Raw genomic sequence first — 14,809 nt, forward strand, 5'->3', positions numbered from 1 at the left:
ATAAGGTGAGAGAAACAGGGAACAAAAATATGATGGAAAACAAAAAATCTCCCTTTAAGCTAGGTTTCATTCCCATATGTATCATTGTTATTTTCTGCTAACATGCAAGAAAAATACTAAAATCTATTCTCCACCTTCCCCTCATGTAAGACTAGCTAGCTAGTTCCTTGGCCTTTTGATCTTTTTTGCTTTGTTTTGAGGGAAACAGGTCAAGAAATTCTTCAGGGCTTTGGCCATTTTCACAAGTAATGCTTTGTTTTCTTCTTCCTGTTCGTGAGTGAGAAAACACACACACGCACAAACAGACACATCAACTCTTATCTGCTTTTGAGTATTAATTAATTAATTAATATACTTGATTTTGGTTCAAAGTTTCAGGATTTTTCTGCAGAAAAAATGATGTCCGATGATGGGATTTCTGCTGTTCCTTCTATCATTAGAGGGTTCATTCAAGATCCTGATCATATGAACCCTAATAATGATTCAAACCCTGGTTCTAATCAATCCAAGAGGAAAAGAAATCTTCCCGGAACACCAGGCAAGCGTAAATTTCACTTCCCCTCAGAAAATATGTTCTCTCGTCTATTTTTCTTCTTTTTTTCCCTTGAAACATTGGAGTGAGACACCTGTATTCAGATCCAGATGCAGAAGTGATAGCGCTGTCTCCAAAGTCTTTAATGGCAACAAACAGATTCATCTGCGAAATCTGCAACAAGGGTTTTCAGAGAGACCAGAACCTGCAGCTTCACAGAAGAGGACACAATCTTCCATGGAAGCTCAAGCAAAGAACAAACAAAGAAGTGAAGAAGAAAGTTTACATTTGCCCAGAAAAAACTTGCGTCCACCACGACCCTTCAAGGGCACTCGGGGATTTGACAGGAATAAAGAAGCATTACAGCAGAAAACATGGCGAGAAAAAATGGAAGTGCGAGAAATGCTCAAAGAAGTACGCTGTTCAGTCTGATTGGAAAGCTCATAGTAAGATCTGTGGAACAAGAGAGTACAAATGTGACTGCGGAACTCTCTTCTCCAGGTATTAACTATGCCATATGTTTCTTGAAGACATGCACAATTAAAAATGTATATCTCCCTCTCAAATTTCTCAGTCATGTACCGTGTGCTTCTATTAAATGGAAGTCACACATGGAATTTAATTAATGTATTCTTGGTTCGGTGAGAAATAAATGCACATCTGAAATTAATGAGACTGATCAGCTAGAGATTTGAATGGATGAAGAATTTCCCTATGTATTTGAAAATCTTTCCTTTTATAAAAACCAGGATCTTGAATCAATTATAATTCTGCTCCAATTTCTTGGAAAGCGCAGATGTTTAAAAATTAGTATCGAGTGCGATTTCTTGTTTCTATGTAACAGAAAGGATAGCTTCATCACACATAGAGCCTTCTGTGATGCGTTAGCGGAGGAAAGTGCAAGATTCACTCCAGTTCCTTCAGTAAATTTGAACTTGAGAAACGAAGTGCTGTTGAACAACAATCTTCACAATGCCGCGAACTCCCAATTTACCACCATGTTCAGGCCTGAGCTCGCGGGATTAGAATCAGGAAACCAGCTGAATATTGATAATTTGCAGAAACCAAGACTACCCCTATGGCTAGACAATACAAATCCTCATCTCAATCTGAATCCCATTCAAAATCCAAGTTCTTCAAATGCAAATTTCTTGGGATCGAATTCAACAATCTTGCCTGAGTTAGTGCAAATGGCCGCCGCCTCCCAGAACCAGTGGTTGATCAACAGATCATCGGGAGCTTTAAAAGAAGAGGAGGAAGACAAAGGTAAATTGTGTGAAGCTATAAGTTCACTTTACTACAGCACTAGCTGCCAAAATCAGCAAGAAACAAATCATCCACCAGCTCCAATGTCAGCCACCGCTTTACTGCAAAAAGCAGCTCAAATGGGATCTACCAGAAGCAATAATTCAGCCATTTTCGGCACCGGTTTCGGGCTCATGAGCTCAAATTTCTCGAGTCTCGGAAACTTCAATCCCTTGAACCAGCCAAGAAATGAAGTTAACCAGATGAATCTTGGGAAACCTGAGAATTTGAATGGATTAATGGCTTCCACTTCTGCTTCAACACTGGCCTCCAACTATGGCGGAGGCGTCCCGGGACTGTTCGAGTCCAGTAATTCATTAATGGGCAGGTCAAGAAACTCAGATCCTTTAATCACACTCCCAAACAACAAAGGAAAACAAGCCCAATCAACCGCAGTAATCGAAGGAGAAAGCAGTCTAACCAGGGATTTTCTTGGAGTTGGAGGAAATGAACTAGCGAAATTCGCCACCATGGGTTCTTCAATGGATTTGACCCATTACAGCAGGAACATCTGAGCTCCCACGAATGGTAAAAACCATGAAAACTTACCGGGCTGGTAAAAAATCGATAAAAAAAAAGCTTCCTTATTCCATAAGCAGGAATACAGTACTTGGAAAACAGAAGAGATCTTGTGAATTGTCAGAGAAGAGAGAGGGGGCCACTGCATGTTGGAAGAGACGTGACAAAAAGGTGACTCGGCAATCACAAGACTGAATCAGATTCATATTTTTACTGCATGTAGAAAGCTTTCTTTTTGCCGATGAATTTAAACTAAAAATCAAAGCCATTTTAGTTTTATTTTCCCTAGGGTTTGATAATCAATGGACCACTAGACACTGTGAGCATGTGATTATTGGGGGTCGGTATTATATGTGGAGTGTGAATTTATACATGTCGAAAAGGGATTTTTGCATGTGAGGACCAGATGCTTCAAACTTGCCAATTTCTTGGCATTATTTAGCTAGGGCATATAATTTGTTAAAACTTGTGAAATCATTTGTCAGTCAGATTTCAAGAATTTCAAGAAATCATCGACCCAAGTGTACTTACTCCATCATGTTAACGTTTTGCAGTTGGTACGAGTTCAATTTGATATTGCTCGTTATTTCATATTTAGAGATTGTTTTGCAATTTCTAAGGAAAAAACGATTATTCAGTAATCACTTGAAAAAATATCAGTTTTAATTATGAATTTCTTATCACCTAATTTTATGTTGATTTTTGCTTAATTTAATCAAAATATCAAAGATTTGACTGATTTTTATTTTCAAGAAGTTGTTCATAATTTTGGTGAATAGATGGAAATACCTTTGGATACTCTTATTCCCAATAATTTCGAAGAGAGAAAAATGTTATCTAATAAGAGTTTTTTTTATAAATATTTTATTACAAATTAATATTAAAATCACTTATTTATCAAACACTATAGCTTATTTTTTTTTAGCATTTCACTTTTATTTTCAAACACCATTCCCTTCTGATTTTTCTCACTTCTTTCAATCTATAAATTTAATCAGTTATCTAAAACTATAATCTTTAAAAAAAAAACTCGGCCCTTAATAAGTTTAGTACTTTTATCTCTTTAGTTCCAAATTTTCTTGACATATCATTATATAGGTATAAAAGTAAATATTTTTTCAAGAAACACATAAAGGAATGATGCATATTGCAGTGTAAATTTTTTTATTTCATCTTTTTTAGTTAGAGGAAGAAATTATTATAATTAAATTTCGAACTCAAGTCGAGCATGTCCTAAATTCGGGACTTAGGTGTCAGGGCTTCAAGTCATCAACTCGAGCTTCAGAATTACTGTTATTCCTTATATGTTGACATAGATCCTGTGGATTTTCAATTAATAAGCACTTTCTATTTCAATGAGTTTATAATAATCAGTCGTTCACAAAAATTAATAACTAATTAATGACATTTTCTTACCTATTTAGTTTACATATGTTGAAATATGTGACTGTAGACTGTAGAGAGTGTGTGTGTAATAATAATAATAATAATAATTAAAAAAAAATAACTTAAAATGTTGCTTTGAATCACGTTGTCATCATCATTTATGAAAAGCAAAAACTTGTGTGAGACAGTCTCACGGTTCGTATTTTGTGAGACATATCTCTTATTTTGGTTATCCATGAAAAAATATTATTTTTTATTATGAATATCGGTAGGATTGACCCGTCTCACATATAAAGATTCATGAGGTCGTTTCACAAGAGACCTGCTCTTTATGAAACATATATCATCCTTACGTAACAAAAAATGAAAATGTCAAATGATATATGATTAGAAATACACCATGTATCCATAATAAATACAAATAGAATTTATTTCGAAATAAATTCTTGTTTTGGAAAATTTCATATTTTTAATACTCAAACAACCATCCTAATAAAAAAACATATTAATGCAATCGTACAAATTCCATTTCCTAAAACTAAATAGTGTAATTCTCTCTCACACAATTTAAAGTACTAAAATATAACCATCAAATATAAGGTGTTGGAATTATCATTTTATTTTATGAACTGCGTGTCCCTAAAAACCATTCGTAACACTGTCAATTATTATTGCCTGTAAAATGTGCACTGCCAAATTACTCTTCAACTAAGAATAATATTTTATAAATAGTGTATCTAAAAAAACACAAAAAAACCGTCTTACATGTCAATTTTGTGAGACTAGTATTTTATTCGATCTGACCCATGAAAAATATTATTTTTAATCCGAAAATATTATTTTTTATCCTAGATATGTACCGAGTCGACCCGTCTCATGAATATAAATCCGCGAGATCGTATAACAAGAAGCCTACTAAAAAAATTAATAAAAGTAATAATAATGCAATTGCTTTAGTTTGCGCGCTCCCAAAATATGCAAATAATTACTCAAGCACATCATCACTTGTTCATTAATTTTCGAAGTTGTAACTAGCTAAATTTTATTTTAAATAATTATATATATAGTTTATCTCTAAACTATCCAAATGTATAGTTATTATAATATCATATATTAGTAATATAGTGCCATAAATTTTGAGAATGACCTTTATTTTGTTTCAGGGAAAAAAAACAGATAAAATGACCGCTCTTATTAATATCCGACCATCACTTCTTGAACATGTGCATACATAAGTTTTACGGTTAATTTGCAATATAAAAATTGTCAAAAATAATTAATTAGGCCATCATTTGGTTCATTAATCTAATTTTATGTATTTGAACATTTGGAATTTATAGAAAACGGAAAATTTCAAACCGCAAATGCTTGCATTTATAAATTATAATATTACGTCGGTGGACGTGTATCATGCTTGTATAGTCGTTTTTGTAATTAATTTGATTTATATTCAAATAAAAACAATATCATAATCATAAAATTTAATCATGGGTCATACTTCAATTTGAAATTATTAAATGAAAAAAGGAAAGAAAAAAATCCAGACCAAGACACTAAATTTTTATCTATTATCCAGATTTTTAATACATTTCTAGTACACATTCATCATATGTTTTGTTTTATTGTTCTATTTTGTATATTATTTATAAAATCAAATGATTAGTTATTCAATAACTAGTTATCAGATTATATCTTACCAATCGAACGAACCAAACGATGTCTAAAATATATAAAATTGTCCCAACTTTATAATAAATCCAATATTCTCATCTTCAAACAACTAAGCAGACGTTTCGATTATGTCAAACAAATCCCTTAATAACATAATAATCTCACAAAACACAAATCGTAAGTACATAAAAGCAAAAGAGAAATGAAAACAATTGAATTGGGAAAAAAATATGGAGAAAATTGACTCGATGTAACAAAAATTTTAATTTTAATTTAATTTTTTGTCCCCATGCTTACCGCTTACGAAGATGTAAACTGGGCCTGAACCCGGCCCATTAATTCACATTTGAATCCAAATCCAAACCCAAATAAAATCAAATCATCGGACAATTGGGCTCATAAAAATCGTCACAAATAAAATATTCCAAACAACGCAGCTCCAAAGGCCACCGCGCCAGGCACAGCATCACCAGTTGCCCCAGAAGAATCAGCCGGAGAATCAGTAGTGGCAGCCGAGTTCGCTTTCTTATTCTCAGTACCCCCCGTCACCGGTGCCGGAGCAGGAGAAGGCGGACCGAAGATGCTCCAAGGAAGAAGAACCTTGTCCACCTGATACACCGCCAGCTGATTGTCGGTATACACGGTGTTCATCAAAGTGGCATCGTCGACTCCGGTGGAAATGTTAACCTGGTTCCCGGAAGTTGTGACGTTCAATGGGAACTCCCCGTTTCTGGTGTCCCCGGCCTGAGTTCTCAGTGGATTGCTCACAGTTTGGAACTGTGACATGGATAGGAAAGTCGGAAGGACATGAAACTGGACCAATGCCACCTTATCTTGATTAGTTAAAGTGTTGAGCGTGCCCGTTTTGAGGCTCGAAAAGGCGTTATCGGTTGGAGCGAAGACTGTTAAACCCTGGTTAGAGTTGTTGAGTTGGGTATCGATTTGTTCTCCTAGTAGTGTGATTTGTAGGAGACGTATGAATGTGGTGAACTGGCCTGCTTTTTCGAGGATTTTGGTTATGTTGGTTGGACCAGAGGGGGCGGTGTCCGGTGGCTGAGCTAAGGTTTTGGTGCATTGGAAGAGAAGCAGTAGAAAAAATGGGAGAGAGAAGATCAAAGGGATCTTTTGGTCCATTTTTTTTTTTTTGTAGGATGGATAGATTAGAAGGTGGTGTGGTTTTGAAGAGAAGGAAGTAGGGTTTTTATGAGAATGGAAATTGTCAGGTGAAGTGGCATTTTAGTTGGCAATTTTTAGTTACAAAAATGAGATGGACTGTACCCTACATAGTTGGTGAGAGGTTGAAGTATTAGTAACAATTGAATTTATTACCAATTATTCATGTGTTGTTCAATTGCACATGTATTTAATTTTACAATAATTTTTTTTTAAAAAAATACTAATTAATTCTTATATATAAATAAATAAATAAATATATATTTTTAGAATAATATAAATTATTATTTAACTCGATTTTTATCACTACAAAGCACTGGGAGACAGAGCAGATCAGACATGGATTGCTTAGAATAGCAGGAAATAGAGAACATTATCAGGGGGCGATGAGGTACGATTGATGAATATGCATGATTGGCTTTTTCCTTTACTTGTACAGATATTGGTTTTAAATGTGATTTGGTTGCGACAGGCTTAAGAATTAAGTATCCTTCAATGATTATGCCAGCGTACGTGCAGTTGCATTGTGTCTGATGTTAACGTGATTCCTTTTTCAAAATAAACAATTTTCTCACAAATTTGATTGAATTAATTGGGGTTGTAAGTAACTTTGATCAAGGGTGGGGTCTAATCTTATAATAAATTAATGATACAGCACACGAACGTTAAACCTGAACTAATCTCAATCAAATCATTGATTTAGACAACTTTATCACCCTCCGATGCTTGGTAAAAATTTGATATTCTATTTTCATCAATAATTAAGAGTGAGTTAAGACAACAATTGTTTTTAAGGTAATTCCCATGTTCAACAACTCACCCATAGTAAGTATATGTTAAGAAAGCCGGCCTGATGGAGAAGGAAGATGGAACAAAAATACAGAATTAGGATTACAAATGCTAATTGATACATTAATTTAAAAAGGATTACTCTCCGAGGACTGTACATTGTACTAGAGCACAGAAACGCAATATGAGAGCCTACCTATTCTTGGAAAAGAAGAAACAAATTTAAAGAATATGTATATGTGTACTAAATCCAGAACTAATTTGCCACCATGTCAAGTATAGAACCAACAATCCAGGAAGGTGCTCAATTAGATTCTACAAAACAAGTATCAGGTTCTGCTACTGAGGTTCCAAAAAATTTACTTTTCTGACTCTGAAATCTGCACTACGGCGTCCTCGGCCTTCACCCTCTCGGGAACGAAATCTAATAACAAACATAATTTCAAGATATGCAAATGAGTCAAGAAGGATCGGCCTCCAATTAATGTAGAACATAAGATGTTGCTAACTCATAAGAGTTTGTAATAAAGGAAGGGAAAGCACCATACCAGAGACAAAGTTCAATCTCTTTCGTTTAGAAACAACAGAAGCTGCATAAATTTTACAGAAGAAAATCAATACACTGGATTAAAGTGAAATTAGGCTACTACTGATAAATAAACTAAAATAAACCATACCACTAAAAAAAAGGTACTGATAACTTTAATATATCTTATTTGAACCTTTGTGCAAAAAATGTGAGTAAACATTGTACTGTAGGAGATATCATAAACCAATATAAAGAATGTTGCGGTCTATATATATGTTCCATATACATCAGACTTTCTCATATGGTGATACATCATCATATGATTAGTAGAAAATGCGACCACACAAGAAATTATCGTAGTAACGGCCATTTTCTGAATGATCTTCAGAAATAAAAGGGACACTCAACAAACATTTCAAATCTCGATTCTTGAATCTCAATCATTTAATTCTTTTAACTTTATAATTAAATAGTCTTGAATTTTGCCCTAAAAAAGTTGAAATTCGAATACAATAGCAGACATCATATGCAACATTGAATTTTAGATATAAACACACCCGTTGAATGCTTAATTTTAAAACATATCCAACAAAACTATAGAGAGAAGCATTACATAAATGGTCGTAAGCTATATAACTTTTGTGATCGAGAAATGCACAAGCATAAGCCTCCCTGCTGAACAGATCAAGAAATTTCTCCTGCAATTGTTGAGAGCTATGGGTCATAAACAGTAGATTCAAAGAGTTCAAAATCAAATCTAAATAGAAGCTTTAAGTTATGCTACATTTACAAATTATTACCAAATTATAAATTACTATATATTGTCAACCAAAAATTATAACCAGAAGAAAACCTATTATGTACCATCAAATGTATTCCATCACATCTAGGGCCAGAATCCCAATACATAGAGTAAGAGCATAAAAAATCATCCGATAAATTCAAGGACAAATGTAATGACGAAGTTAACTGAAAATAGCAATAAAAAACGATCTGATCCAGATATTTCTGCATTTTTCCAAGTTCATTTGGGGAACCATGTTCATCGATTCTGTACCCCCAGATCCTTGGGTTTTTAAATATTTTTGTCAAGCTTTTATATGTCTCTTGTCCATATCGATCTCATTTCCAAGAAAATTCAACACACCAAACAACATATCAAAATATCTACGCTAATCAATTGTGGAAAAAGGATATTCAAGAAAGAGATTCCCTTCAATAAGTTGAATCTCTTAAATCATTAACACTTGTGAACTCCTCTCTAGGAAGGGTTTCAAATGCAAGTTCATGGCAGAGATGCTGCACACGGAACTCTATGACAAAAGGGTATGGCATGAAATACACAGAAATAGAAATATCAAATCAAATGAAATTATTCCCAATATCCGTTTGAGCACCAACTGAAACTAGAGAATGTACGCCTTAGCCACTGTCCAGACTCTGAAATGGCAGAAAGCCAACAAACTCTCACACGAGAACGTATCTATGTCTACAAGTATGTTTATCATAATACTCTTCAATTAACTAAATTACGTTGCAAAATGCACGATGATAAAAACAATTTTATCTAGAACAATTTTATAAAAATCTGCGACCCACGTATCTGCAACTATTAATTTGCCACTAATATCATGAAAAGTTCTATAAAAGGAATTGCAAGTTAATAGAAAGCACTAGTTGCTTTCTCCTCATAACTCTACTTAGATTGGTTCTCTAACAAGTAAATACACTTTGACAGAGCAGTCCCTTCAAGAAGGCTATCAAATCCATCCAAAATATTAACTTTAAGACAATTTTTCGTACCAAACATCAAGAAACATCCATTTAAACCCTATGAAGAGGTTGTAATTGATTAAAAGGCATACCGAAGCTCTGTTGATGACGAAAACCGCCTCCTGTGAGAGTCGAACATTCGAAATCTCACTCCGAACAATCCGACTGACGCGATTCATTGGAAACTTATACAACGCACCCTCGATCTTCTCTTCCACCTCCACTTCTTCCTTTTTCCTTTTCGATTTTCCCTGATTTTTTACTTCCTGCTTCCGACCTTTTCTGATATAGCCATTGATTTTTTCCACAAGTTCTTCCCCATTTTCCTCAGAAGCGAATTTTCCATTCTCTCCGCCCCCGCCATCCTCCACCTCCTCACCTGATCCTTCAGCGTCACCGTTTTCAGTTTCCGCGCTCGAAGATGACACCACAAGATCCTCAGAATCTTCATGCTTAACATGGCCATTCATAGGCACTCCATATTTGACATGGACATTCATAGTTCTACTCCTGCGTTTGATTCTAGCTTGATTAGTGCTTCCAAGCGGGTTTCGGCTTTCTGGTACCGGCGTCTTCCCCTTCTTTGCCGCCGCTCTCATATAGGGCCAGCCAAACTATCGAGTACAAAATACAAATAGTTATAACTGGGCCGTCTAATGGACCAGTATTCTTGGGCCTTTTTTTTACAACAAAAGGAGGCCCTGGTGAGAATCATTTCGATTGACCCAATTTGAAAACAATGGAATTAAAAAGTTGGGAAAACTACATAAAAAAATTCTCAGAAATTTAAATTAATATCCAAAAAATGAATAATATATATATTGTTGAAGATTTTGTTATTGTATTCAGATATATTTTTACATAAAATATACATATTCATAAACAATTACGTATTAGTATGTTTAAATGATTTGCATGTTATTTAGTGGATTGGTTTTCAAATGTATCAAAATTATCCATATCCATAAAACTGAGTCAGGGCAATGTGCTGCTTTTGTAGCCAATTTGGATAACCAAACAGATGCAACCGTGAACTTCAATGGCAATTCCTATGACTTGCCTGCTTGGTCCGTTTGCATATTACCTGACTGTCAGAATGTAATATTCAACACTGCTAAGATTGGCCTGGCGCGCAACCACCCTTCTGTTAAATAATGAATATGGAACATTGATTCTCGTTTTCTTCTTTGCAACTTTCATATGAGGCATCTTGAATGATCTTGTTTGTATAAATTTCTTTTCATGATAGATCAATTCTGCGACGACCATACCAAAGTTCATTCATCAAGCTACACAAAATGGTACGTATTCTGTTGCATCTAACCAAAATGGTACCACTTCTGGTCCACCTTGTCTTTTCCCTTGATTTCACACTAGAGATGTCTTTTGCTCATGACTTGAGATTACAACCTCTTTTGCAAGCTTGTATGGGGAAGGCAAAACGCAGTTTTGAGGTCTCTGTGAATGCTTTTGGTGGCCCTGTGCAAATGTTACAAAGAGCTTAGCTGTAGAAGCTTAATACAGCTAGTTGAGTTGCGTCGGGTTTTCGAATTTGATCGAAGCATCTTAGCAGTATACTTGAGGCTGTTACATATACTGATTGGCCCCGTTGAAGATGTTCTGAGGAACTCTTAACATAGTGTGGTCTAGATGAGTAAGATTTTTTACCAGAATCATGTTAGATATTGTTGTTTGGGATGGTGTCCTTCTCGAAAATTCTGGAACAGCAACAAGTCTTTCAGTCGAGGCAAGGATAAATTCTTTATCCGCAAGACGATATTGCCCGTATACAAGTGCTTTACGTTAACGACAATCGTCTCGATCAAGAGTAGTAGCACAACAAACTCTTGATATCAACGAACAAAAAAATGCAATAACTTTCATGTGCAACCTTTGATGAGTAATTGTCTTGTTTCGGTGAAAGGACGCCTTGTTCTTCTTCCGCACAGCAAGGCACGCGCACCCGCGCGCCCTGTTCTGTCTGCGACACACTGATAACCAGTGTGGCGTGCGCGGCTGCGCGACATCATGCGCGGCCGCGCGCTGCCTTCTGTTCACGTGCAATAATGCGCGCATCCGCGCAAGAACACGCGCAAGGGCGCACCATCTTCTGTTTGGACACTAACAAAATTTATTCCTTCAAATAATTTTGGTCCAAAAAGATTAATATTGGTCAAAGACCACACCACATCACGCCGCGCCGCGCCGGGCGCGCGCGCGTGTGTTTAATTCACCGAGACATAGCCTAGTAACGTCTCCCCCCTTCTAAAAACTTTGGTACCCCTTGGGGCCCAAACCCTTAGTCCACACTAGAACTAATAAGGAGGAGTAACTTTCTCTAAGCTTCCAATGTGGGACAACCACATTTTCATTTTATTCAACTTTTCTCTAACAATCCCCCACATGAATGAAATTAATGCATGAATGCACATTCACTTGAAAGTTCTTTTGAACTATTATTGCATCGGGAAAGGTAGCTTGTGGCTTTGAACCTTTCGTAGTAAAATACTATCGGATTTACTAGTTACTTACTGACGTGATGTCTTGAGCTATTCAACCGTTTATGTAAACCAAGTCAACAGTATTTACACAATAATAATTCTAACATATTTTGTTCTCATGTTGTGTCCGTTTCGGCCCTGGACCATATCTTAGATTCATAGGTGTTCTTGAAGCGGCCATCACTTCGCACTTATATAGGTGATCTCCTATCAAGAGTATCCTGCCATACTCTACCTCTTAGGTATAGGAATCATTAAAAAAAAATTTTAACCTCACCACATGTTGCAGGTATATTTTACTTGGACGTTTTAGGAATGAGCCTTCATTGTTTCCAAGTGTTCAACCAATATTTATAACTTAGTTTTCCCATTGAACCAAGGTTTTGGGATCTCCAATTCACAAGATTGGGTTACCGCTATAAACATTTTTATTTTGTGGATTTCAAGCCCATTCCTCTTATTAGTTTATACAATTGATCTCGATTTATACCTTTAGTAAACGGATCCGCTAGGTTTTCCTTTGATTTCACATATTGAACAGAAATAACCCCATTTGAGATCAATTGTCTTATGGTATTATGTCTCCGACGAATGTGTCGAGACTTACCATTGTACATACTGCTTTGCGCTCTTCCTATTGCTGATTGACTATCACAATGAATAACAATAGAAGATACTGGTTTATTCCAACAAGGAATGTCTTCTAGGAAATTTCTTAGTCATTCGGCTTCTTCTCTTGCTTTGTCCAAAGCAATGAACTCGGATTCCATAGTGGATCGAGCTATACATGTTTGCCTAGAAGATTTCCATGATACTGCTCATCCACCAATTGTGAATACAAATCCACTTGTGGACTCGGAGGCTTTTGTGTCAGAAATCCAATTTGCATCACAGTATCCTTCCAATACTGCTGGATATTTCGTATCTACCAATCCAAAGTTCATGGTGTATTTTAAATATCCAAGCACTCTTGTCAAGGCTTTCTAATGATCCTTATTTGGATTACTTGTAAACCTACTTAACTTATTTACGGAATGTGCAAGATCTGGTCGGGTACAATTAGTCAAGTACATTAGACTACCGATTATCCTTGCATATTCTAGTTGATCAATAGGTTCTCCTCGATTCTTTGCTAAATGAACTCCTAAATCTATAGGTGTTCTAGCCGAAGGATTGTCGAATACCTTGAATCTTTCAAGAACCTTTTTAACATAATGAGTTTGTGACAATATAATTCCTTCAGAATTCCTAGAGATTTTAATCCCTAATATTATATCATATAATCCCAAGTCTTTCATATCAAAATATTTTTGCAACATTTTCTTAGTATTCATGATCAATTCATGATTATTTCCCATTATTAACATGTCATCTACATAAAGGCAAACAAATACATATATATTTTCATTTCCTTTAATGTAGACGCACTTGTCACATTCGTTGATTTTGAAACCATTTGATGTCATTGTAATATCAATTTTTTCATGCCATTGTTTAGGTGCTTGTTTGAGTCCGTATATAGACTTGACAAGTTTACACGCCTTTTTCTCTTGTCCGGGTACAACAAACCCCTCGGGTTGTTCCATATAGATTTCCTCTTCCAATACTCCATTTAGAAAGGCTGTTTTAACATCCATTTGATGAATCTCAAGGTCATGCAATGCTGCAATGGCTATGAGAACACGAATGGATGTGATCCTCGTAACTGGAGAGTAGGTGTCAAAGAAATCATATCCCTCTTTTTGTCTAAATCCTTTGGCAACCAATCGAGCTTTATATTTATCTATAGATCCATCTTCTTTGTATTTCCTTTTAAGGATCCACTTGCATCCTAAAGGTTTACAACCCGGAGGAAGATCAACCAACTCCCATGTGTGGTTGTACATGATGGAATCTATTTCATTTTTGATTGCTTCTTTCCAGAATGGAGCTTCTGGATTTGATAGAGCATCTTGAAGAGTTCTTGGTTCGTTATCTAACAATTTTTCGTTCAAATGTGCAACCTTTGATGAGTAATTGTCTTGTTTCAGTGAAAGGACGCCTTATTCTTCTTCCGCACAGCAAGGCACGCGCACCCGCGCGCCCTGTTCTGTCTGCGCACACTCTGTTCGCGTGCAATAATGCGCGCATCTGCGCAAGGGCGCACCATCTTCTGTTTGGACACCAACAAAATTTATTCCTTCAAATAATTTTGGTCCAAAAAGATTAATATTGGTCAAAGACCACACCACACCGCGTCGCGCCGCGCGCGTATTTAATTCACTGAGACATAGCCTAGTAACGTCTCCCCCCTTCTAAAAACTTTGGTACCCCTTGGAGCCAAAACCCTTAGTCCACACTAGAACTAATAAGGAGGAGTAACTTTCTCTAAGCTTCCAATGTGAGACAACCACATTTTCATTTTATTCACCTTTTCTCCGACAGATATCATGTTGTAATTCTTCTGTGTATTATTTTGGATATGGCTTACCTTTTGTTTCTTACACGGTACAATTAAGTTCACAGATTTCCTTCCAAAACTAAATAAAATATTGACATTTTATAATCTTTAAAAAAAGTTTTTAAAATATATATATATATAAGCGAGTGTAATTTATTTACATTCTAAAAAGTGTCGATAACCCTAAATTT

The 14,809-nt window shown here is 35.7% G+C and overlaps 2 protein-coding genes across 4 annotated transcripts; one reads left to right on the forward strand and one right to left on the reverse strand.

Moving 5' to 3' along the window:
* LOC140957002 (zinc finger protein GAI-ASSOCIATED FACTOR 1-like) lies at nucleotides 1-2,750 on the forward strand. 3 transcript variants are annotated; one of them, XM_073414036.1, is made up of 4 exons: nucleotides 1-245; nucleotides 379-538; nucleotides 637-1,033; nucleotides 1,377-2,750. In XM_073414036.1, the coding sequence occupies exons 2-4, from the start codon at nucleotides 397-399 to the stop codon at nucleotides 2,350-2,352; spliced, it is 1,515 nt and encodes a 504-aa protein (XP_073270137.1). In that variant the 5' UTR covers nucleotides 1-245; nucleotides 379-396; the 3' UTR covers nucleotides 2,353-2,750. The 3 variants fall into 3 exon arrangements, with proteins under 3 accessions (XP_073270137.1, XP_073270138.1, XP_073270136.1); XM_073414037.1 differs by having other exon boundaries at nucleotides 392-538; XM_073414035.1 differs by having other exon boundaries at nucleotides 2-245; nucleotides 373-538.
* A 2,789-nt stretch (nucleotides 2,751-5,539) lies between these two features.
* Nucleotides 5,540-6,602, reverse strand: LOC140956752 (fasciclin-like arabinogalactan protein 11). Its single transcript, XM_073413617.1, has one exon. The coding sequence runs from the start codon at nucleotides 6,545-6,547 to the stop codon at nucleotides 5,822-5,824; it is 726 nt and encodes a 241-aa protein (XP_073269718.1). The 5' UTR covers nucleotides 6,548-6,602; the 3' UTR covers nucleotides 5,540-5,821.
* Between the last annotated feature and the right edge of the window lie 8,207 nt (nucleotides 6,603-14,809).

This window comes from Primulina huaijiensis, chromosome 14 (assembly GCF_012295235.1).
Source record: "Primulina huaijiensis isolate GDHJ02 chromosome 14, ASM1229523v2, whole genome shotgun sequence".
Taxonomy (NCBI): Eukaryota; Viridiplantae; Streptophyta; class Magnoliopsida; order Lamiales; family Gesneriaceae; genus Primulina; species Primulina huaijiensis.

Bases quoted from the DNA above. Each gene is read 5' to 3' on its own strand.
- LOC140957002 (XM_073414036.1), top strand. From the start codon at position 397: ATGATGTCCGATGATGGGATTTCTGCTGTTCCTTCTATCATTAGAGGG. The intron at 539-636 runs GCAAGCGTAAAT...ACCTGTATTCAG, and splicing joins AAATCTTCCCGGAACACCAG to ATCCAGATGCAGAAGTGATA. The intron at 1,034-1,376 runs GTATTAACTATG...TCTATGTAACAG, and splicing joins TGCGGAACTCTCTTCTCCAG to AAAGGATAGCTTCATCACAC.
- LOC140956752 (XM_073413617.1), bottom strand. From the start codon at position 6,547: ATGGACCAAAAGATCCCTTTGATCTTCTCTCTCCCATTTTTTCTACTG.